The following is a 25,890-nucleotide window of genomic DNA, read 5'->3' on the forward strand; positions in this document are numbered from 1 at the left end:
GCTAAGGATTTGTGCTGGCATCTATTTTGAGAAAGTTATCTGGAGGACAGCATGGGAGTCAGAGAGCTTGTGAGAATTGCTTTCACTAGGCAAGAGCTTCCTAGGTTCCCAAAAATGCTCATGTATCACAGCCCACAGGAGCTGGTCCAGATGCTCTGGGGTAGTTAACCAACGTGTAGCAACTGTAGTAAGAGCAGATGTGTGTTGTAAACTACACCTGATTCAACATGATGAGCACAGACATACAGTACAGCTGATACACAGATAACACAGGTTTAATTATCCACAGTTTGATTATCCAGTGTTGACATGGTTTTTATGACTAAGTTACCCTCGAGACGCTCAGAATCTGGAAATTGCAACCACAGATAAAAATTTCCTTGCAGCTACATAAAGTCATAGTACTTTTCTGACAAATTTTGGCTGGGAGTTTTGAGCATTTTTAACTTATCGAGTTTGCATTGTTTTTTACAAGGAGTGAAGTCTTAAGGCATAAATCATTGACTTAAAGGAAAACAACTGTGTAACAATATTACAAGATATACAGAACAGGATGCGCTTGGATTCCAGTTTCTGTTCACTGGCTCACCAGAGACAAGGATCATAAATCAAAAATAAAGAATGGAAATCAAAGAAAAGTAACAGGAAGTGTCAAAATGAAAACCTGGCAGAAATTACAAATAGGAGGAAAAGAAAAAAGACTCCAGATGTTTTTTTAAAAAAATAAAAACCTGGGAAAGATTCAGGGAACAAAAGATCTACAAGCAGAAAAGAAAAAATAATAGCTTGGGTGGGGGGGCTTCTCGTCTTTCTTTCTCACATACAAGCCAGGTCTATGGTGAGGTAAGAAAATATGTATCTACTAAGATGAGGGAGGTAATGAGGGAAAAAAACATACAAACATCACCTCCCCTCCTTTCTTCCCATGAAGCACAGCTCTGGAAATGTGATCCTACAAATATTTCAATGGGGCTTACAATTCAAAAGGTTCATTAAATTCAGGATTATTACCATGAGAGAACTTGATCAGAGCAGCCAGGCTGTAACGTTTAAGGGGCTCCTTATTCACACATACCTACAGGCTGCAGCACTCACATGGCCAGAAGCGTGTGAATCCCAGCCCTGCCAGAACCAAGCTTTTTCCTGTGGGGCCATCTGCTGGCTTTCCTGCAAATGCTTCTCAGGACCTTTCTGGGACAGTGATTGGTTTATCAGGTGCATCAAAGGTGCGTGGTGCTGAGCCATTTGGTATGATTTCTCATGGAGCTGTGGTCCAAGCTGTGCTGGAGGCTCCATCTCTCTGTCCCACATGCCACCCTAATTCCCACAGGTGGTGCACACTCTACAATCCATATTCTGAAGACTTAAAAAACCAAATCCAGCCCCACTTCCAATACTTCCCTTGTGATCAGAGATGGTTTCGCCCCTTCCCCATATATGTGCTATATTTAATCAAAAAATGGTCCTAAATTTTAATAATTTTGAGGGTAAAGCATGCTAAATCCTTCCTCCAACAACTCCAGCCAACATTAATCTATTCACCTAAGACTTTCAAATAGAACTGTGAGAGAATTAATTTGCAGACTGATACTTAGAAAGACAAGGTTGTTACTTATCCATGTTTAATTTCTCTAAGAATCAAGCTTAGTCAATAGACTCTCAACTCAAGAATAGATTACATTTTTATTTGTACATGATAATTTCAGGGTAATTTTACCAACTGGCATATATTTGTATCATGCTGCTACTAAACTACAGCGTATTGTTGTAAATTCCTTTTCGAGCTGCTTAATTCAAGAATGGCTAAATGCTTAAGGCTATCAAAAAACAACCCAACAGAACACCAAAACCCAACAACCTACACGCACTGCCCCAGTGAATTCAAACACCTTTTTCCCTTCATCCCCCAGCATGCTTTACAAGTTTTGACTGTTTGAACAACATTCATGAACTGTACTGTAACATGAAGAAACTTTCAATCCTAGCATAGTCCATACAAAAATAATCTCATGTTATAAGGAAGAAAAATATCCCCTATTATTAACAGAAAATGTATGCTGACCCACCACCAGCAATTTGCATCTGCAAAGCTTATTACCTTTCAGACCAGAGAGAGAGACTGATATGCTTTCCATTTTAAAAACTCCAGTTTCTATAATTCAAAATTATATAGCTGGGCTACATATTATTTGCATTTCATTTAAGCATTAAACTTTCTGTTCAAAGTTTCTCTACTCGGCTCCTTTGCACTGCAGTCACATCTATTCAGGTATGAGGGATCAGGAAAGCCACTTGCTATATATACTGGATCAGACTGCATGCAGTTACATGTGAAAGTGCACTGTGAAGCTACAGTCCATCTGACCAAAGGTTTCTAAAATGAAAATGATGACTTTCTGTATATTGTTACAACATCCACTGCTTTGAGGAGAAAAATGAAGAACGTGCTTCTTTAGAGATAAAGAAGATCGTGATAATGACCTGTTAGAAATCCTTAGCAATGCAGACATCAAAAGTAATACTAGGTCTGTTTATGCATTAGTTATTTTCTTGAATAATGCTAAAAAGCCTTTTAATTATTTTATAATCTTAGAGATGTTGGGGTTCAGAATAACCTCAAATTTGAGATAAATTAGAAAGGCCACAGAGTACAAAACAGGCATTCTTTGGTATTTTTGGCATTCTACTGCGTTGCAATTATACTTAAACCTCAATATTAAGTCTTGCAAATCTGTACTGTAAAGATGCTGGAGTCCTTAACAAAACAAGCCCTTTCTTATCTGCTGGTTGGTTGTATAACATATAAATTAACCCTGTCAAGCTAACAAAACCCAGAGCTTCTCCACACCCTGCAGCCAATGAAAAATCCCCTCGAGTGACATATCCCAAGATAGTCCTGGAGCAGTGGGAAGTAACATCTGGGAGAGCATCTGACCAAAGACCAAGAATGAGGTCTTCATGGTCTTCAGTTGTGTCTTTATCTGGAACGCTCAGAGGGTCACCTTCTAAAGCCTTTGTGCCACCCTTTTTCTTCTTCTTCTTCTCCTCTTTTTGTCTCTGTACCTTGTCCTTGAATATGTCACGATGTTTGGGTTCTTGGGGACCACAGAAGAGTTTGTCTTTGCTTAGATGCAGCAAGTCGTCTTCTGTTGGGATGCAAATCATGGCATGTAATTCAGGGTTCCCCTTTCTCAAGAGTGACAAGTTGACCCAGACAAGAGCCCTTGGATAGCTCATCAGGATTGGCAAAAAAACATCTTCAGTCATTTCTTTCTGTCCCAGTCGAGAAATAAGACGGATTCGCCGATCTTTTCCAGCAGTGGGATAGCACCAGGCTGATAACTGCATTAGTAGTTTCTCACTCCTATTAAAAATTTTCAAAAATAAATATCATGGATAGTTATTAACAAGCAGTACAACAGAAATCCAGCACCCCACATATTTGCAAGAGCATGATTAATAAAAGCCCTGGGGTTTTCAGATCACTCTTAGCACAAAAAGAACATGGGGGAATGGAATTCATGTGTTGTCTTCAGAAGGAAGGTGACACTACTTGTTAAAACCCTCAAAACTTGTTAAACCACAAATACTCTAAAACCTTCAGTGACATTAATGCAGTCCAGAACTTCCAAAGTTTTCTTCTCTGGTAACTACACTAAGTCTTGCATTCAGGCACTTTCCAAACACTGTTGCTGCCCTCATGCGTTGCACTGGAATGCAGGGGATTCTCTATTTTCTTTGGAGTGCAAGAACCACCTGTGATGATGTATTACAGAAGAGAATGCAAGACGATTTTCACAGCAACAGTTTTAAAAATCAAAAACATGAACCTCTAAAAGCTCCATCCACCTGGAAGCAGCCAGAATATGCCAACTCTAAGTAAACACAGTAAACTCCAGAGTGTTATATTTAAAATAATTTCAGGAATTTACTTCCTCTAGTCACTAAGTTTGCTGGGGAAAAGCAAAGGACTTCCACTCAACGGGAAATTCTGATCCACGCAAAACTATTTAATCTCACTGTATTTGGATCAAATAATTCCCTTATCTTAATATTCAAGACTGGGCTCTTCTTTTCCTCAATTCAATAATTCCCAATAAAGAAATAACATGTGTGTATCATTTTGACATACCTGAGAACAATAAAGTCACTTGTCTTAGTTTCATCTCTCTCACCAAGGTCATGAGTGCTTGTAACATCCTCTGTCTTTAGGGCACCTTCAGAACTTGTTATTTCCATGGTCTCCTCTACCTCACCAGTCTCAGGGGAAGTTTCTCTGACCACTTCTGCTTTGGGGTCACAATAATTATGCCCTTCAGTTGTGCAGCACTCAGTGTGTGGGGAAGAAGGATGTACAAATCCTCCTGAAGCTTTCATTCTTCCTTCCCAGTTCTTTGTCAGCTGCCCCCAAGGACAGATGAAAGGAGACAGAGTGCCCAGCTTGACATAATTTGCCCTTTTTGCAGGTGGACGTCTAAATGATAAACCAAGTAAGTAGTTAAGAATATTTGTTTCCTGGGCCTTTACTCAGTATTTAGCACTTCAAAAGGCTGTCTACTTTTTCCTGCTAGTCTAATAATGTTTTCTGTTTTCAAAATCAAGTATTTAGAGCGGGAAGTTAACTGTGCATTCCCTTTGTAACTTTAAAATTCTTGTTCAATGAGATAACAATCTAGAAAACACCGCTGTATGTTTGACGACCATATCCTTTCAGCCAGCTGGAAGTGTCTATGTGCTGTGATTGACACCACCACCTTTTCCTCTGAACTTCTCCTACGTTCCCCTCCTGGCTTGAAGGGGAACCAACACCAGTTGGTGCAGAGGACACTTCCAGCTACTCCACACTCATGGTTAAGAGTTTTGTGTTTGTTGCAGTGAAAATGAAGGAAAACTGCAGACTACCTGATATTTTAAAAGTACACACTGAGATGTACTTCTTAATTCACTTTATTCTTTAACACTTGGTACTTTGGTATTCTGCCTCTGCATTCTCTTACCTCCTCCCTCATTTTCTACCTAGGGAACTTGGAATAGCTTTGTTTATTTTATTGTTTTGCAGCCTTGTTACAGTCCTATAACTGAGCACGTCTCTGGGAACAGAATGTTTTAATTCGTATGCCCTGTTTAGCAGAGTTAAATATATTTAGGATTCTTTTTTATAATATAAGATTTAAAGCATTAGTGAAAGATGTCAATATTAAGTTCAAGTTTAAATGAACACAATAACAGATAATTAAGGGAATATTTTAAGCAGTATTCCTTTTTGTCATTCTTGTAATTAATTTTTAAGTTAATATTACCGTTTGAATTGTTCAAGAAGGCTGGTTTCCAGTTCTTTGGCAAACTGCCTTCCTGCCTGGCAGTCTGGGAAATCATTTGGAGTGTGAGGTGTTCTTTGATATTCAGAATGCTTTAATGCTTCTTGCAAGCCACCGACACGTACACCTTGATATATCTGTTATAAAAACCAAACACCCAAAAAGCAATGTTTGTACTGATTCCAGCTTCCTAACTGAAACAAAACCATTAATGCTCCAGAAGCTACTGCCTTACAAAATTGTAAGTCTAACACTTTAGCTTTCAAAAAATAAACTTAAGTATGGTTTCTACAGTTCTACATGCCTATTTCAAAAAAAATGTTAGCAATGTTCTTTAAATTTAATTCTGAAAAACTATCAATGAAATTGAAAAGAATTTCATAGATTCTAATCCTGTACATTGCCAGGAATGTTGTAATACTTCAACAGTCACTGCCCAATCTATACCACACAACAGGTATCACTGCAATTAATGCCCCTGCACATTCAAAAGCATAAATTTAACTGCAGAAAGATATTAAAACTGCCACCTAAACATTCAAAGCAGGATGCTCCAAACAGCATCAGAGGAGTATTCAAGCTTAACTAAAATTTTGTGTTTCCAGCTCTCTCCCAAATCAGAGGCAACCAGTTTGTTGACAGAGGTGGAGATAGCCAAGCTGGAAATAGATTAGCAGCAGGCACCAAATGATTTCTCTTTAGAAACATATCCCTGCAGAAACACAAAACCAGAGAGCTATAGCTTCAGCTTCCTCTCCTGACTCCCCACTGACTTGCTGCTTTTAGATGCTATGTGGACAGAAGCTGTTGCTTTAAGTTTCAAGGCCAAGCTTCAGTCATCAAATCGGTTCATACGTTCTCTTTTAAAGTGGGATTTTGATCCTGTAATTGTGAATTAGTTATACAATGTGAAGTACACTCTCTAAAATCAATTAATTTAAACCAAATTATTTGTCATATTTACTTGCAATTTGGCATCAGTCACTTACAAAAGGAATCCAGAAAGCCATGCCCCAGCCCTTTGGGAGATAGATATCCCAGCCACTCCCCCATCCTGGTCGATCTTCTCCAGCCATTTTCCCTGGTTGCTGCACCAACAGTATGGGAATCTTAGATTCACAAGGACCCAAATCAAGGTGTGATCCAGGTACCAGTAACTGAGCTCTCAGATGGTTTAAATCCTGAGAAGGAGGAGACATTTCCCAGAAGTTAGTAACCATTCTTCTTCCCTCTTCCAGATACCCCTTCCAAGATACAAAGAAGAACTGAGCTTACAGTTAGGAAAAATATTCTAGTAATACACTATATATTTTAACAGAATTTTATCAGGGTATGAAAAGTTATTTTAGAAGAGTATGAAGCACCCTCTTATCATCCTTCTTACTTCTGTAGTCCTTGATGGAGAGCAGGTACTGAAACTCAGGGCAAAAAAACGTACAACACAAATGAAGGAGGAAAAACAAACATTGCAATGTCGTATTATAGATTTGTGCACAAGACTAGACTGAACAGGTGCTTTCAGACAGTTTGTCAATACATAGAGCAAATCTGAACTACATCCAAGGAGATGGGAAGAACATTTGGTCATGAAACAGTTTCACATAAAGCATGCTGGCACCAAGGCTTTGTCAATCACCAGTTGTTATATTCCATTGTACCACATTAAGAATACATTTATAAAAAACCAGACCATCAGACTCCCTCTGTTTTATAACGTAAACATTAAATTTCATGATAGCATGAAAAACACTGTCATCTACAAAAAGACTGTGTTGACAACTGTCACGTGCTAGCACAATATTTTCCAGGTACTCTCCTTTCTTAACACTATGTCAGCCAGTTTGAAAGAGCACATAACTAATTTACATAAAGAGAATATTTAAAAAGATCTTTCTGGTATGCAAGTGTTTACTCTTTCTGATTACAATGGTGCTGAAAGTTTATCACTTGTTGTGACTAAACCACCACATAAAGTGCAATTCACCCACGAACTCTATGGGCTGCTCCTCCATTGTGAACGAAAATGTCAAGGTAGATTTCAAATCTGCAACAGCAAGTTTAAAGTTCTCTACAAATCATGAGTTATTGCCCAGAATGCCCACAGCATAGTGTGCTGCAGTTCAGAACTAGAGGATTTATTTCCTTCCAACTTCCACAGTTCTTTTATCAGGAGAATAATCCTGGCTACGAGTGAAAGGCCAGAGCCTCTCTCTGCCACTTATCCCTCTTATCTGCTGCACTTGAGTCAAGGTGATGTAGGAAAATCTAATTCCAAACTCTTCTGATAAATAAACCTACAAGTATTTAGTCCTGTAGACAATGCAATAAAGCTTTCTTTTAATTGAGTCACGAACGATGGTTGTGCAAGAACATTATACAAAGGCTACAAAAAAATCACTTCAAGTCAGCAACTGGATACTATGACATCAGGAAACTACTGATCGACCTTGGATTTATACAAGTCTCAAGAGCCTCTTTCTATGGACTCTATAGACCATTAGCCATTTTCTCTGTGGCAATCCACCTACTTAGTTACCTGCTCTGAGATTTTATTTTCAGTGACGTTCTTACAGATGTCCTGGTCCCAGATAAAGCTGTGAGCACAGTCTACGGGTACACCCTCTAGGTACAGCTGCCTAACTTTATCTAGAAAAGAAGAGAACCTTTAAACAAAATTCAAACAATTTTTGTGGTTTAAATATCAAATGTCCAAAATCACTCCACTATCATAAGTACAATGGGCAGACAACCAAGGAAAGACTATTAAAAGCTTAACAGGCATCACTGCTTCTGGAGTAGGTTCCTATCATGTTTTTCCAAATACCGAATACAAAACAAACTGTTAGAAGAACTAACCTGGCATTTTTTTACCAGCATTTCTTATTACAAGTGACAACACCTTTGGAAATCTAAATTAGATCTTTACATGCCAACTTTAATGTTCTGGAATTTGACCTTTCAGGCAGAGTGTGAAATTCAACAGGTTTGCAGAAAATCAGGAAGAGTAACATTACAAGTCCTGAAATAAGTCTGCCTAAGTAAACTTGTAAGAAAAGTGAGTATTACCTTTAAGAAATGTACATACAGGAAATATTTGTATGGAAATGACTAGCATGCAACTACATATTTAGCACTAGCTTTCCATTCTGGATCTTTTCAGACTCTGCACTTCAAGGAAGGGACTATTCTTCCTTATGTCTGCACAAATCAACAGTTGTGTACATTACTGATGATAAATAACACTTCTACCTTTAAAACTTACGTTGAAGTATTAAATACCCTATCTCTTCTTCTGTTTCGTGATCTAAGCAAAGCAAAGAAAGTGTATACCTACCTTTAGTGATCTGTGGATTAAAAGCCTTCAGTGTACAGTATGTAATGTATGCTGATCCATATTTTAAGTAAAATAATTCTTATCCATAAATAACTCAATGAACCTATTAATAGTTCTGTGATTAAAACTTAAAGTGACTGCTCCTCATTTTGTCATCTACAAGGTCTTACACATTAAAGGAACAGAACATGTCAGGGTTTGTTTTGTTTTTTAAAATTACTTAAGTCTTTTAAAAATGGTTCCACTGATTTTTCCAGGTAATGTTGACAAAGACTTGAAGCACAGAAGATAGGGACTATTCAGTGGTAATAACAATACGATAGGTACTGTCAAACATAACTGCAATAACTGTTTATTTAAAATCCATACTCTTTAAGATGTCCCCATTACTAAAATTTGCAAAATCCTTTGCAAAAAATATTACCTATGGCATCATTCGTGACAGTTTCATAGTGTTATCAAGTTGATACCTGCTATGCATTCTTGCTAATGAGTTAGATTTATGTGAGAAGAAATGCTAAAGAAGTTATCAGATTAGGGTGACATTCCTCCAAATTAAGAACAATACAACTAAAAAGAAATTCTTGCCAATTAAGCCAGAAGAATTCCTTTTCAGACCAAAAATTAAGGACAGGAACCTGATTAAGAACCTAAGAGAGCTCAACACTCCTAGAGACAAAGCACATTTTATCTGAAGATACAGCAAATATCAATATCCCAAAGGAAGGAGAAAAGACAGCAACGAAACTGTAGGTAGTGGTGGTGGGGAATTTCTTTCTGACTCTTACTATGTGACTTAGGGCACATAATTACAAGCAAACATAAGGTAAGGAATGAACCTTTTCTATCTTCTGTACAGAAAGCATTTGCGAACACCAGAATCTCTTTATGTTAAATCATTTAAACATGTTCTAGTTCCTTCACTGTAAATTATTCACTGTAACTTTTTGTGCTTTTTTTTAACATTTCTTTTTATTACCACAGTTCAGGCAGTCTATCCTTGTCATATTCTTGGAGTTCTTTACAATTCCTGTATACTATAATGGCAAGAACGTTTTTTCCCCACTACAGAAAGCCCTTTTAAGTCAGTCTCTTTCCATCACCACCATGCATCCAATATCTTCCTCACTACCTTAAAATACCCTTCTCTAACTTGGTACATTCTTTCTCTTTGATCCCCACTACCTTGGAGAATTTATTCTTTCTACTAAGCATACTGTAATTCAAATCATAATCCCAAACTCTCACACCAGTTCTTATTTCTTACCTCTCTCTCGTTTTCTTCAGTCCACATTTTAAGATTGCTGGGGAAATAACCCTACTGATGAATAAGTTGCTGATAGTGAAAGATGTTAGGGCTAGTATAGGAAACAAGAAGTTGCATTACTAAGCACAGAAAGCTCAGTGACAGGCTACTTCTGCTGGTGTCAATGGTTGGTGCTTAGACAACACAAACAGATAGAGGGAGGTTTTGTTCCGTTTCAAGCTGTTGATCTGATTTGCATAGCTGATTATCTGAACAGTCTTAGAAGACAGGTCTAAGAGTTGAAAATTCTCTTTCCTCCCTTTTGCAAAAAAAAAAAAAGCCAAAAATAAGCTGTTTCAGAGTCCTATGTACATAGGGGTGTGTGTATCAGGACAACTGAGGACAGACACCTGAAATTCTGCAAGAGACGTGTTTACAGGCAAGGACCCAGGCTCTGTGTCTGCAGAAGGAACTTCAGCTCATATACCTTTCAGGGTGCATTTTCCTTCTATGCATCTCATTCATGCATCTATATGTATCATTTAAAAGCTTCACCATACTCCATGCTGACTGTTTTTTAAGGCCGTGGAATTTTGCTTTCTCCCACAGAAGACAGTAAATACATATCAAAATGTCAGAAGTGTACTTTAAACTGGAGAAAAGAACAGCACTAATGTGCAGTCATGTGAGAACTGATTGCTTACAGGGAGCCTTGACTTCCAGAAGGCATAAAGCTGCTGAGAAGGCAGTGAAAAATTATTTATCCTCCAGCTTGAAGAAATGAGGACAGTTTTTTGATTAAATCCCATCAGCACGTGTCCATAACACACAGCTTTCACACATGCATATGCATTCAAGAGTGCAAGTAACTGGGAAAGACTGAAATTACATTTGATTTGTTAGCATGTCACTCACAGGGAAAAAACTACTCAGGCATACTTTAGAACAGCATTTCAGAAAAAAAAGCAATATGGACAGATGTGTATCAGTTTCACAGAGTGTATGTATGACAATCCACAAGCAAAGATGATGGCTGTAACTTACCTAAACTATTCACTCATTTGACAAACAAATGCAAATTAGTCAAGATTGTCTAAGAAAATCAGTTAGCTTTTATATGACACTGAAGAAAAAGAAATCTGCTACCATAAGCAGTGGCACTTCAATCTTACTAATATCAATCTTACTAATATCAATCCTAATAGCATTTGAGTGTCTGGGAAGAAAAATGGGGGGAAAGTGTGGAATACAGAAATGATTCCTTTTTATTGCTTAACCAACATGATGTCATTAAGGCAAATGAACGACTATTAATATTTTTTAAATTGAGATCAGCTGAAAATACTACCACACCTGAGTAAGGCTACAACACAATCAAGGCTCAGAAAGTTTATGTAGTTCTAAGGCTTATAAAAAGATTTTTTTTTTTCTTACAGGAGAAAACTAATACCATTGAAATGGAATTACAGATCTTAGAGAAGTCTAACTTTTTACTGGGTGGGTGTTACTGTGGAAATGTTGATAATGCTACTGCTGTAGTGATGTATGCTATGTGCCATGATTAAATTCCTTCCTTTTCTGGTTGAACAAATTGCCCTTCAAAAAAAAGTGAAGAGGAGGACAGTCTCCATTCCAGGGTTACTCCTGGCAAAAGAACCAGTAGAATGAGGGGACAGAACTGATTGGAAAAATACTAGTGAAAATGCTAAGTCAAACTAGAATAATCTTTAATAATCATTGCTTTTGATGAAATTCTTGCTGGATATTTCACTCATCTGATTCCAAGTGTGGCCAATAATAGGGTCCTAGAGAAGAGTACAACACTAGAATCAGTACATCGTGTTGCATTTCTTCACTCTGCCAGCTCCTTGCCTCTTGCGGCTTACAAACTTCTTCAGTTAGAGGTGATTCTTTTGCACTGACTAGCTTGCAATAGGTTCTTCTTCATATATTTAACTGATTTTAGCTTCTGCAAACCTGCCAGGCAACCAAGGAGGCTTACAGAAAAAAAGAATAAATCAAAGTGATAGACAGCAATGCTGGGTTAATGGCTGGACTTGATCTTAGAGGTCTTTTCCAACATAAACAATTCTATGATTCTAACTGATGTATAAAGGCAGTGAAATAGGCAACAAGACCCCGTGCTCTGAAGAGATTATAAACTAGTCTGAATTCAGAATGACCTTATAATGGGTCCTGAAACAGTGAATTGCAGCAACAAAGTGTAATGATTGCACAGAGAACAGATAAGACATAAAATGGATTCTGCACAGTTATGTCTAGGTTTCCTTTTATTAATACATATGCAACTTTACTTTTTCTTTCAAAAACAAGAACCAAATGCACTGGAATGCTTTCTCCTGATTAGAAAATTATCTAAGTATCTGAGTTAAATATTTAACGTAGATTAATTTTCTAGAAGGATTTAAAAAAAATGTAAATTCTCTGCTTTTAACTACTTTAACAAGGAGGCTCATTAAGGCAGAAGTAAATCACAGGTAGTAGCTGACACAAAGTCAACTACAAAATTAGGTTAAGAACAAAAGTCTTTAGAGAGTAACAACAGCCTCTCTTTCCAACTAACATAGAAGAATACTCTGAGGGAAACAGGAAAGTGGCAGTTAAGACCCCAGCGCTGAGATGTGAACTACCGCGCCAAAGGATTCCCCCACTGCACGTGTAACACGTATGCAGGAGCTTGTGAATGATTCCTCCCGTGCAGCATGAGGAAGTCAAACTTAGGTCGGAAACGTAGAAAACAGCTGCCACTTTCCCTGCTAAACCATCAGTTCCTCCTATTCTCTCCCTAATTACAAGAACATAGGAGGGCTGTCCTCTCCTCTTCTACTCTCTTACCATGACATCCTTTTGATTTGCTACTGGAAGACAGCTGTATTGTCTGTCTTCTTTCATTTCTCTGCCTCCTCAACTTTTTTAGTCATGTGTAATAATAAGTCATTTAGCAGAATCTAAATTGGAAGGTATTAGGCAGTTTACCTTCCCTCGCTAGCTGAACAAGGACCTTCTCCCCCTCCTGAATAAAAGTCAGAGAGGACAGAAGCAGCTTTGACTTCATGATGAAACAAAAAAAAAGACTCAGAAAGAAACTGGAAAGCAACACCAACTTTTCTGAGTACTTGTGGTTTGCAAGATTTTTTGTAAGTAAAGGATAACCCCAGGTAGAAAGATCTTGAAGATGGACATTTCTAGCTAGCCACAGGAAAAACACAAAGGTCCTCTTGACTCCCTATCTTACATCATTACCTCTTTACCATGACGATCCTTCCTGAGGGACAAACAGCTCTGGCAGCGAGAGAGAAACTACTTTTAGATATTTCCAATACCTAGATGCCTTCTCTTGATCTTGCCTTCTTGAACACATCTTCAGACATGGCAAGCAGAATGAAGGGAGCAAAATTACTTTTTGCAGTTGCTAACTCCTCTATCAGCTCAAACCAGTATCCTTAAATAAGTGCTACATTGCTCACCTTACTTCTCAACAGGAAGGAACCAAAGTAGAGGTCATGTATGCTGCAGCATTTCCAACAGGAACACTAATGATGAGAAACTTAGCTGAGCAGAAATAATTAACAGAAAGGCTGTTCTAGGATGTAGAACCGGAGGATGTAAGAAAATGAAAATAACAGAATTGTGCAGAGAGCTAAAAGATAGTAACTGAAGTAGGTATTCAACCCGATTTAAGTGAAAGGTAAGACTACATTATTCTAGTGTCTTTCACTAGACACATCTCCAAAGAAATTAAGTATTTTTAAGTCTCTGGAACTTTCAACTTACCCTATGTGCTACTGCTTGCTAGCTGGCAAGGATGTTTTGTATATTAGGTCAGGCAACCTGTGTCCACTCAACCTAATTGGGAATGCCTACACAGCACTGTGCACAAACCCCACCGTATAAACTCTCGCACATTTTTCAAGAACGTTCACTTCCAGCTGAATTTGAATTTTGCACTGAAATCCTATATAAGTCAGCACTGAAATGAAAATTTCAGAAGTCATGCTTGCATCTTTCATTTTTTAGCATAATCACATCCTGGCCATCTGAAATACTAATCCTGCAATGTTATTATTTTTTCCCAATGAAATTGGAACATTCATCACTGTAGGACTATTAACCAGAAATAGCAGATATCTTCTTGGAGAGATAGACAGCATCAGGAAGACTAAACAGCAAACAAAAACTTACTAAGTAGCTTTTAGCACCTGGTTGGCCTTGCCAGGATTCGAACCTGGATCATCTGTATGGTCAGACAGAGGCTTCCACTGAGCACAAGACCAGCTTTGGTGCATGTCCCTCCCTCACAACTGCTGTTCTAAAACCTATGCAACTTTCAAGCTGTTTCTGTTTGGCCAGGGGCTGTGGAAAGGGGAAGGAAACATTCTGAAAATCAAAAGCTTAAGGAAAACAGCAAGAGACAATCCATAGAAGATGACAGTAAATGAAAAGAAGTGTAGAGAGAAACTGAAACTCCTCCCTTTGTCAGTTCCACAAGAAGCATGATATAAGCCAGGCATTTTACCTTGGTATTTTTCAAAGTCAGGCCTGGCTTTTGTCTTCTTTTTTGGCAAATTGATTCGAGGATCTCCAACAGTTAGGCCAAGTATTGTACCTGGTGGCATTTCTGATGGTGAACTCATCCCTTTAAAAACACACAGATGAACAATGCCATGAAAGCACCAATTAAGTTGTGATCTTTTTCTGGACTAGTATTTTATGCATTTTTTGCCTGCAGGGATGTGACACCACCTAAGCCAGCAAAGCAATCCAGAGTACTCTATTTAATGCTTTGAAAACTCACCAATGCTTGTTAAATGTCCAAGACCAAGGAAGTCAACAACAGCAAGGCAAGACTTGGTTTGCATTTAATTTTAAGCATAGAAGTGAGGTCATGCTCACAGATTCAATTCATCCTTTGCATTTGGCACATATCAAAGAATCAACAACCTTTGTTTTATACTTGTCTTCCAGAGAAAGTAAATTTAGAAATGTTTTGTAAAAGATTTACCTCATCTCTGCTTAACTGCCTCACATTGGACAGACAGCTTGAGTATAGTGTGAGATCTACCAAAGCCAGTTCCTTACCTGCTTCAGTGCTAGAAAGTGAGGAGATGTTGTTAACTTTAAGATACTTTAAAATTCAGCCAAATATACAACTGTTAATTAGAAGTAAACATTTATAAAGCAAGGTATAATACTTTCACTTTGGGTAGAAGACTACCATTTTATCTGGGGAAGTATTGTAGAACTTATTGTCTTAATTTGAGTGTATGAGGGGAGAGAGTAAGAGCATCCATCAGACTGTGTATCCCATCAGCAATCTCAAATCTAAGTTTACAAAGATAACAAACAAGATTCAGTTTATCTATTAAGAGTTTGGACTACACAGATGATTTAAATTCCTTTAAAAACTCTGATATAACATTTCTCAATTCTTTGTCATGCCATGGTAATTACCTAAGCACATTCTCAAAGGCATCACTCTCTGGATCGTGCAAAAAATAAGCATGTCCACATTGAAGTCAACTCATTAACATGTCAATTCTGACCACTAGATTTTAAGAGTTTTCCCTTCCTCCCATAGCACCCACATGCCCAAATACCTTCTAGTAGCTCAAAGATAGCACTTTGACATTGATGAAGAGATACTTTTTCAGAGTCCTTGCAGTTTTCTACCCACCAGTTATTCAGTTGCGTCTCTGAGTCTGCCATCTCCTGGAAAAAAACACATCTAATTAAACTCAAATGGTTATTTATTACTTTCTGTCAGTGTGAATTCACTCTCAGTTTGCCTCAACCACTATAGTCACTTTCTCTCCCTTCATGTTTTAAACCAAAAAAATTTTTCATGATTCAATGTAGTCCTATACTTTACAGTAATCCCTAATATGCTGTTCAATTTAGCCCATGTTCCAAAAATAAAAAAAGCAATGCACAATACTTCCTAATTCTGTCATTATTTCTTACAGAAAGCCAGAAATTTCATGGTCCCCATCATGTTTGCTGCAAGAGACAAAAAAAAAACAAACCCACCATTAAAACCACAGTGACACCATGTGCCAAGAGGCACACAAAACCCCCACATCCTGGAGGAACTGAATATTTGATTGAAAACACAAAACTTTGCCCTTTAGTTCTAGTGCTCTAGCTCACTGCTTGAGAAAACGGTCTAGGGTTTGTCAAACAGAACACAAATTATTCTGGACCTCTGAGCAGAATACATCACTACAGCAGAAACTACACAGCCTGCTCAACAGCACCATTATTTTTATTTTCTTCCTACTGCCACTTAAAATCCAGATATGAGTTCTTCCTGAGATCAGCATTGATCAAGAGAACCAATACAGAGAAGATAACAAGAGTAATACACAGGTTAGCCTTTATAATAAGTAAGGCTAGATAATTTATGGTTATTTCTAAGCAAAACAAGCTTGCACATGCTAGGAACATTACCGAAATTACACTAACATCCAAACTGCCAATTTCCTTACTGTTTGGACAGAAGCAGCTTTCAGGGTCTCTGTAAGGACTGAATGTGATAACGGGCCAATCAGCCGGTATCTGAGAATCTCCATGCTTCTGTCACTGAAAGAGAAAAATTTCAAGTGAGTGTACAACATACATTTTTTTCCCCAGTACACTATTAAACCAGCTATGTTATGTAGTTATAGGCCACAGTTTCTGACTCTACTATGAACAAACCTGATTGCAATACCAGTAGTCTGTGAGATCCAAGAGTAGGACTGAAATGGATCTCTAGTGCCGTCACCAATTATTTTTTTAACTGGCACAACTTTTTCTCCTTCTTTATCCTCCTTCTTTCTTTTCTTGCCAGGGCTCATAACAACCTCCATTTGTTTTTCCTCTTGAATTGATGTTGTAACAGGCTCAGTAATACAGATTTCTTCAGGCTCTGAACACTGAAAAATTGCTTTTAACTCCCTCAGTACGTCCTTAAGAAAAACAAAGTTTGTATTAGGATGATAAGCAGTGCCCTGCAAAACTTAAGCACACTTTCAAAAAATTACACTGTATTATTTAATTTTCCTATTTGGATTTAAAGGAATAAACTTAATTCTGATGAATTTAAGAGCTCGCTAACAAAAGCTGAAAGTAATATTGAATGTTACTAAGAATTTGTTCTCATGTAAATTAACATAAGAAAAATTGCTTGCACACATTTTACTTTTTAATTCTTTTCTAAAGCTGATAGCTAAGTATCAGATTATGATTACCTGTGATGATATTAAACTTAGCCTGTTGGGGGTGCCAATGGAAAGGATATGAATCAAGCAACATCATACTGCACATGTATCCTGAAGCAAGTTACACTACAAAACTTTTAACAAGCTCAAACAGTAAATGCCTCAGCAGCATCCACCCTCTGTACCACCTTTATAAAAACAAGCTGCAGAACATGAATATTGTTACAGCAGAAACAGTTTTCCAACTTTTAATTCCTAAAGTCATGTATTATATCCAACTCTTCCATACTTTTCAGATGACATCTTCAGCATTAAGACTGTACAATGCATAAAAAGATAAGAGTTCAACTATACAAAAAAACCCACCTGCTTTAGAGCTGGATGAACCCATATCCACAACTGTCTGTGTTCAGACCCATCCCTGGGTCTCCAAATAAATGTAACAGGACCAAGCATCTCCTCAGGATAGCGATCTGCTCGGTAGAGATTCAGGGAACCCTCGAATCTTCCAGACAGACAACAAGCCTCTTGAAATGTTAATCCTAAAAGAGACAACACTTACTGAAAAACAAAATAATCTCTTGTTTAATAAACAAAAGAAAATTGAAATTCAGTCTGGCTGCTGGGTTGCTAATGTTGTACCAAAATTAGCTTATTAATAAGCAACTTAATAAGAAAATAAGAATTTCTAGTCCTAGTATGACACATTTGTCAGAGACTGAAATAGTTAATGATTTATGCACTCCAGGAGTTTGCAGGCTTTGACTTTTTGCCCTAAAAATGGAAGGGGATACCCCAGATGGACAGTTGAGCCCATCCCCTCAGTGCTAAGCCCTAAAAGGCAAGAAGATGCCTCAGGTGGACTAAGCCCTAAAAAGGCAAGAAGATGCCTCAGGTGGACTAAGCCCTAAAAAGGCAAGAAGATGCCTCAGGTGGACTAAGCCCTAAAAAGGCAAGAAGATACCTCAGGTGGCCAATCAGGCCCATCCCTCCCTCCAGTGCTAAGCCCTAAAAGGCAAACAACTCCTCAAGCCAGGGAGGTGCAAAAGCATGCTGAGGGTATATAAACTGACTGGTGACTTTGAGAATTTGGGAGTTCTCCTTCTCCCCCACCGCCTGCGAATCATGACCATCGCTCTCAAGCATCGCTGGATCCCATGGGCGGTGACTATGTCCATTTCTTTTGTATTCTCAGTTTCTCTTTTCCCTTACTCTCATCCCAGTCTTCCTCTCCCCCAAACAGTTTCTCCCCCCCCAAAAGTTATCTTTATGTTACATTGTTTTATGACAACACCCAAACTGTTAGCATGCTTGTTGATACAGAATTGTTAAAATAAACCTTGCCAGTATATGTTTTCAGACACCGATTATTCAGTGTCGTTTCACTCTAATCCACCCCAAGGGAATTATTGATAAAAACCTGAGTTACTCCCCTCCCTTTTTCTGGGGCGGGTCGTAACAACATTTTAATTATGTTTTCCACCCAAAATCACAACTTTGTTATCTTTGGTATCAACTTTGTTACTGAGACTGGTACGTTATTAAAAAAGGAAAATGATGGATCATCCTTTAGTCTATTCAGAATTTTTCTTTTGAACTCCATAAATTTTACCTGTGTCAGTGCTACATATTCGACCAAGTTGCTTCAGAAGTTCATTCTCTTTACCAGTCAATTCCAGGCAACAATAATACGATAAGTCCTGAAACAACAGGATAGTGGTAAAGTAAGAATAACTCTTGAAAGTGAGCCTGCTAAGAAAGGACCAGACAAGGCTTCACAATTTACACTGAAGTATTAATTTTTCATTCTCTAAAATTTGTCAAAGAGGAAGGAAAAATTACTTTTCTAACTCAAAATTGTTAGTTATAGGAAGGCTGACAGGTATTTCTCATTTGAGGGCCAACCTCCCCTCAAACCAATAGACCAAAAAGGACATGGAACAAAGTGTCTCTTTTCAATAGCATGCTGCTTAGGAAGATGATACAGAGTTTCACTTAATCTCTTGGCTCTTGAGAAGACTGAAAATGTAGTATTTCAGTCATAGTTACCATAAGAGTCTTTTAAAGATTCATCTTGTTCTCTCTGATACTCGCCACCTTTAATTACAAATATAAAATCTTTTATTTCATACTCAGCAGGTATTTTAACAGCTGACACAACAATACTTCAAAGAGACAGAAATATTCATTATAACTGAAGAGTTGATTACTTCGCCTTGGCAAAATAACAAAGAAAACAGATGTAAAACGCGGTACCTGAAGAAGGCAGTGTTTTGTCATGGCTCGGTAACAAGCCCTGTAGCTCTTCTCTGTAGGGCTGTTTCCTAAACAGTATCCCCATTTCTTTACCATGTGAAATCTCTTTGCATGCCAAATATGCGTTTCCAGCCAAATATTCTTTCTTTGCCTACGATTAAACTCTGCTACCAAATTTATGTGGCGCCTTCTGGCTTTGCGGCATTTAGTCTTTGACTGTTCTTTTTTCTGATGTACAGCTTTCTCTGCCTGTTTTTTAAAAGAGAGGATATGGAAGTAAATCTCGAGAACAAACTTCTGAAAAGAAAAAGGCTGAAATATAAGGATACAGGAAGTGCTAACATTAAGTTATACTTTATTCTGACGTTGGATAATTCTTGAGGGTAACTAACACTTTGAAACATTCTACACGAGCGACATCCATAGAAGTGCATCAAGGTTTGGGTGAAACCCACACATAAAACAAAATCCCCACACATTCAGAAACTTAACAGTGAACAGTAAGATCTGCTACTTCCTGTCTGAGTTTTTGCCACACATCAGTATATTCACATGAACAAATCCATGTGACATTAAAAACACCTGTTGATTTGAGCTCCTACAGAAGCAGTACAGACTCTCAGATTGTCAGGTAGGACCCTAAGGGTTCTACAATACGTAAAAGCAGGCAAGAGAGGACTGTGGTGATATCCTGACCAAATTTTTGATAACCAAACCCAGTCAAGGTCTGAATTATTATGGGCGAATGCATGGCTGGAGAGGAAGGCTTGATTCAATCAACATTTGATTTGTCTTTTTGTGAAGAGACGTGGTAGAAAGAAATGGGGACTATAAGATACAAAAAGATTCTTAGGATATCCTTTGCAAGCTGACCAAGAAACAGCTGACAACAGACCACTGGTTATAAGAACAGCAAAGGAAAGAGAATCCTAGAAGATTGGTGCCAAGAACACAAAAAACACTGAAGTAACCCACGAAAATTGAAAAAAAAAAGAAAATATCTTCCCATCAGACCCACCATCCCACCTCAGAGGAGGCAATACAAGCCACTGGATCAATGGTAGGGGACTGGCTTAGAAAGGGAATTAGAGAAAAAGGGATGTGGTATTGTAGGTGAAAAATATACATATTTAAGCTTTCTGAAAAGATAAGAGATGGTCTGGGTAAATGTTTAGATGAAAATGGTCATGATAAAGGATCTTAGACAAATGAAGAAAATGCAGCAGAAGTGAAACAGGTAACTTTGAAGATGCAGACCTCAAACACTGCAAAGTAATAGACAGAAGCTTTACAAAAGCAAATAATGGAGATATGACAAGCTGTAGGAAAGCATGAAACAAAAGAGACTGTGCAAACACACAAAGTACACCAAGAGACCTGAAGACAGAAAATACAGAAGAAGAAATACAACTGTACCAGGGCCAGTTAAATAATGTCAGATATCCAAGAGTCATACATGGATGTGAGAGTGTGAGCATGTACGCAGAAGTCAGATAAGCTGTCACATGGAAGGACTTAAAAAAGCAGGACACAAAAGAATATAGACACTAAAGAAATCTAGATTTAACAAGGATAGAGCAAATAATTAACTATGCAAAATAGCCCACACCTTCTTCCTTCAGTTCTCAGAAAACAGGCCAAACTGCATCTCTTGTCATGACTGACAAAGCAAAAAGAATGCTAACCAAGATAGTAAAATAAGAGTTATGGGTTATGAAGATCCAATAACATGTAGTTATTGGATCCTAAGAAACATGTAGTTGGTGTGCAGCAAGGAAGTACACAAAGCAATTTCTGAACTACTAACAATTATCTTCAGGAACTGAGGATGGAGGCAGTAAGGTCTCAAAGAACTTAAGAAAGACAATGCAATGGAAAAAAGAATGCAATAAATACATTTATCAGTCAACCTTAATACACAGAAAATTTACCAAGCAAACTCAATCACTTTAAGGAGTCTCTAGAGATGATAAAGTGATCAGTGCCAAACATCAGAAAGATAATTTCCAATAAAATTCTGCCAAAACAATTTTTTAAATTTTTTTTAAACACACATGAAAGCCACAGGGGGTAAGGAGCAAGTGCATAGGCATATTCTGACTAAATGCTGACATACTGACACAAAATCAGTTTCATAAGCTACTAGGAATAGTCAATAAGTAAGTCTTAAGCTGCATGCAGCCTGCCAATAACCCCAGTGTACCTCCCACATTAGAGCTATAACACGTGAACTGTCCATCAGCCATGCTGGTTTGAGCCAGCAGGGTCGCACCCTAAAACTGTGGTGGTGCAGGGCAGATAGGTCTTACTGTGGACTCTTGGACCACCTGAGACCAGTGCACGACCTGAACAAACCCTCCTGCAGTGGATCCTTTTAACATTACTCTAATAACTTTTCAAGATGTCCAGCAATCACAAAGCCAAGTGGTTAATGAGACCTACTTGAGCAAACACCTAGAACTGAGGTGTTCCTGCATTTTGCATCCAAATGTCACTCAAACTTTAGGGTACCCAGGGAAGTTTTGCAGATAATTTCAGGTCTTAATATTAATAAATGTACAGCTGAACACTGTGCATTAGCTATGCCCAGTATATCAAATGCTGTAAAACGCACTTATACCTCTTTCCTGGCCATCTCTTGGAGCCGCCTGGGTAGGCGTTTAATATTGTGACTCATTGCTCGCCTTCGCATGTGTCTGGGGAGAGTCTGGAAAACTAGAGAGTTTGAAGACTTCTGCGAAACCGCTTTCAACATGGCATTGATTTCAGCAGCACGAGCTTGAGCAAAGGTAGACACTGGAATGAAAAGGACTGCATCAGAGCACGACAAATATCAAAAAACAAAGAGAAGGATACTGTACATAAATTATGGAATTACTCCCAGTATATCAGTTCAATACTTTCTTGACATAAAAGTAAGTACTGCACACTATTACTGAGGAAATTTCAATTCTTTAGATATCCTGAAGCTTACAGATACGTTCAAGCAAATATTTATATGTGAATGAATCTGAAAGCCGTGGTATAACCAACAAGTCCTATTTGCATTGAAGTTTTTTGTTAAATTAAAATAGCAATCTTTTCAGATGATATTCAGAGAGATGAAAAGAATTTCAGCGTGGAGAAAAAAAGGAAGCAGTAATCACATTACAGACTGTTTTAAAGTGATCAAATAAAAATCCAGAACTTGGTCTTGTTTTATGCTTATGGAGGTCTATCCACTATCAGAGCACTGCCACATTTTGCAAAGCTAATCTGCTCTCCTAAATAAACGTTCTGTTAGATAAAAAGCTGTCTTTAACTTACATCATGGGTAAAATCAGTTTCACTGGCTACATTAAAAGCAGATGACTGTCGGTACTCATTTTGCTGGCAAACAGAAACCAAAATGCATATCCCTCACTACAAGCAGGTGCAACTTTTCAACTCAGAAGTCCGAAAGGACCCATTGAACAACAGCTGGTCATTCATTCCAGTTCACAACTACTTCTGTGTTTTGGAGAAAATCAGGAAAAACAGAAGAACATAGCATCAGTTCTAATTTTTGCTCTTGCACAAAAACAAAGACAGACAGCAAACTTAATCACCAGCAAAATTGTCCTGGACATAAAATTATGACCTTTTCATATATACAAACCCGTTATGTATTTTGGCATTTCCTCAGAAACACTCTGGCATCCTCCTTGCCATCCTCCTCTTCCTCTGGCTCTCTCTCCTCTACTTTGCCCTTTTGAAAAATATTGGTCTTTTCTGTAAGAAGGCCCAGCTGACTGATTTGAAAATTTCTGCTGCTGCTGATGCTGCTGCTCAGAACGAACATCTCCTGGAAGGTTTAGAGATGAAAAGAGGTTAGAGAAATGCAAAGCAGTCTGAGTAACTAATAACTCTACAGTCTTTCCTCATGAAACTGCATTGCAGATTCCTCCTATTATACTTAATATATGTAACTGAAAAAACCATAAGAAATCAGAAGAATTAAGTTCTTTCTTATAGGAATAAATAAGAATTTTACACTGTCCTGCACCAAGCAGATTAAGTAATTTTTGCACATTCTGAAAATGGTACCCAATCCAGACTTTGCCTCCAAGAGCCTGACTGAAATCAGTCCATGCAACATCAGTAGTGATTTTTATTATTGTCTAGTCAGGATTTAGTATCAAACCAGCAGTTTTTTTTTCTTCTTCCCCCTTTTTTTCCTATAAGCAAATGTATTCTTGTCGGGCAGTATATAACAAGAGCACTTAGCAGTACTTAAAGTTGAAGAGGGCCATGAAGTCCATATTCAATGATTAGTGTATATTCACCCTAACTAACATTATATATTACTTTAGATTACTTTATATTCAGTTAAGTCTTGGTTAAGATTTCTAGTATAGCTTGAGATATGGTTCTCAGGCTGTTCAAGCTGAAAACCAAACTAAAAAGGGCCCAGACAGCCATTCCCACCACCCCACCCACTTCATCAAGATGAGTGCTTGAGAGAACATGGGGCCATACAGTTCAGGGACTTCTCTAGTGAAAAATCAATCTGTATGTGCAGAGAAATGGGGTGAGACAAGCCTGTCCTTTCATCCCAAAAATGCTACCATTGGCACAAAGAACAGCCAGGAGCAGATTCACCTCCAGCAGCATCAATTTATGTGAACTAAAAATGGTAAAGAACCTTCTTTTTCCATTTCAAATAAGCAAGATGTTGAAGTTTTATGTTCAGTAGCAATGCTGTTACAGCCTGCTGCAACCACACATCATGCAGAACCGCAGTAGTACAGTTAAAAAAGTAATTTGCTGTGGAAAACAGAAATCAGCTTTTATGTAGAACAAGTAAGTCCTTGACCTGGGTTTTCCATGTGGCTGAGAGCAGCACTGTCCAGGCACTGAGGTGAAGGTGAGAAGGAAATAATTGGGAAAGAGGAATGGAAACTGCCTCAGTCAGCAAATCTGTGTAGCCTTACAGCCCAAAATTAACTCATATCACAAGCACACCCTCTCAATGGAGGAACTAAAAATTTTAATCAGAAGATGGAAGAGTGTTTCAAAAAGCAGTGAATGACTTAACACCTAAATAAAATTTAAATTATTTCAGCTTCTATGGATATCCATAGTTTTATAACTCCTATCTAGAATTTTTCTTTCCTGTTTCTACAAAATAGCCCTGTTAAACTGAGATATTAACACTATAGAAGAATGTTACATGGATGAAAATCCACTCTATTTAATAGAACAGAAGAGCATAACCATGTAATTTTAGAAGTTCCCTGTTACAAATAAAGTTAGAAAAATGTGTTTAATCTGGCAGTACTGCTGTAATGATATTCCAAAATCTTCAGACATGACTGAGCATAATTTGCTATGTCATTCTGTCTGCTTAGGAACTCTTCAGTCACCTAAATAGACTGTGACACTTTAGCATTTTTTTCTTCAACCACAAAGATGCAATTTGTCATCTTTTGAAAGCCTCACAGTAACAAGCCCTTTCATGTGTTTTTAGGTAACAATATATCTAAATGGGAGGGTGTGTGAGGTCCAACTGAAGCATACAAGATGCAGGTCAAAAGACAGATGAAAAAATCATGTGGTATACAAGCTGGCAGGATCCTTCAATCTTCAGCTGCAAAGGTTACCTGTGTACAGAATGCTTCAGCAATGACCCAGAGACACTGCCATTTTAGGGACAGGTCCTGCTGCCTCCTGCCAATACCCTTGCACAGATATAGGAGCCACAAGCCTCAAGAGGCAAACTGGTCGGGCATGCTGATCTGAGGGAAAATCAGTGCATTTATCACAGCGCCAGAAGGCTAAACCAGCCCCTCCTGCAGCTCCGAGGCCTGACAGAAAAAGAGGGGGGCCGCTGGATGAAATATAACATCCAAATTCATTTCAAGACTAGGAACCACAGGGATTTGTTGTGTAATCGAATGGATGATACAGAGAAGCGCATATTCCCAGAACTGTCAGGGTCGGAAAGGACCTCTGGAGATCATTCGGTCCAACCTCCCATCTCCGTCAAGGCAGGATCACCTAGAGCAGGATACACAGGAACGCGCCCAGGTGGATTTGGAATTACTCTGGAGATTCCACGATTCTCCCATATTAACGAGAATCCTGTACTAACGGGATTTATGGCAGCACCAGGACTAAAGGAGTCTATAGCAGGGGACGAAGCCTCGGGTACTCCCATGGCGGGCACACCGGGGGCTGAGGGGACGGGGACACCCGGCCGGCTGTACCTGGGGGCGGGCAGGCTCTGCTCCCGCCGCCGGCGAAGGGCCCCGGCTCTGCCGGAAGCGTCACGCTGGCCGGCTGGTTCCTCATCTTCTTGGCCCGCTTCTTCTCCCGCGCCCCAGACATCTCCGGCGGGGCCTGCCGAGCCTCTGGGTAGCGGGGGGAGGCGGGAGGGGCTGGCGGGCGGTGCAGCCGCGGGCGGAGCGGGCACAGGCACCGCCACAGACCCAGCGCTCGCTCGCGGCGCGACCTCCACCAGCACACGCGGCTGCATGCGCCCTATGTGGCGCATGC

At 38.7% G+C, this 25,890-nt stretch overlaps 1 protein-coding gene across 2 annotated transcripts; it reads right to left on the reverse strand.

Annotated features, from left to right (window-relative positions):
• Positions 1-254: 254 nt before the first annotated feature.
• Positions 255-25,778, reverse strand: POP1 (POP1 homolog, ribonuclease P/MRP subunit). Of its 2 annotated transcripts, none has more exons than XM_032705738.1 (15): positions 25,602-25,778; positions 23,012-23,197; positions 21,995-22,170; positions 19,375-19,623; positions 18,731-18,818; positions 17,485-17,660; positions 16,616-16,866; positions 16,405-16,498; positions 15,517-15,628; positions 14,436-14,555; positions 7,855-7,964; positions 6,308-6,499; positions 5,301-5,455; positions 4,133-4,474; positions 255-3,364 (listed from the first exon to the last, which is right to left on the reverse strand). In XM_032705738.1, exons 1-15 carry the CDS (start codon positions 25,720-25,722, stop codon positions 2,704-2,706), a joined length of 3,033 nt encoding a protein of 1,010 aa, XP_032561629.1. In that variant the 5' UTR covers positions 25,723-25,778; the 3' UTR covers positions 255-2,703. The 2 variants fall into 2 exon arrangements, with proteins under 2 accessions (XP_032561629.1, XP_032561639.1); XM_032705748.1 differs by lacking the exon at positions 25,602-25,778 and adding an exon at positions 22,681-22,863 and having other exon boundaries at positions 23,012-23,107.
• Positions 25,779-25,890: the final 112 nt, after the last annotated feature.

The sequence above is a fragment of the Chiroxiphia lanceolata genome, chromosome 1, assembly GCF_009829145.1.
Source record: "Chiroxiphia lanceolata isolate bChiLan1 chromosome 1, bChiLan1.pri, whole genome shotgun sequence".
Lineage (NCBI taxonomy): Eukaryota > Metazoa > Chordata > Aves > Passeriformes > Pipridae > Chiroxiphia > Chiroxiphia lanceolata.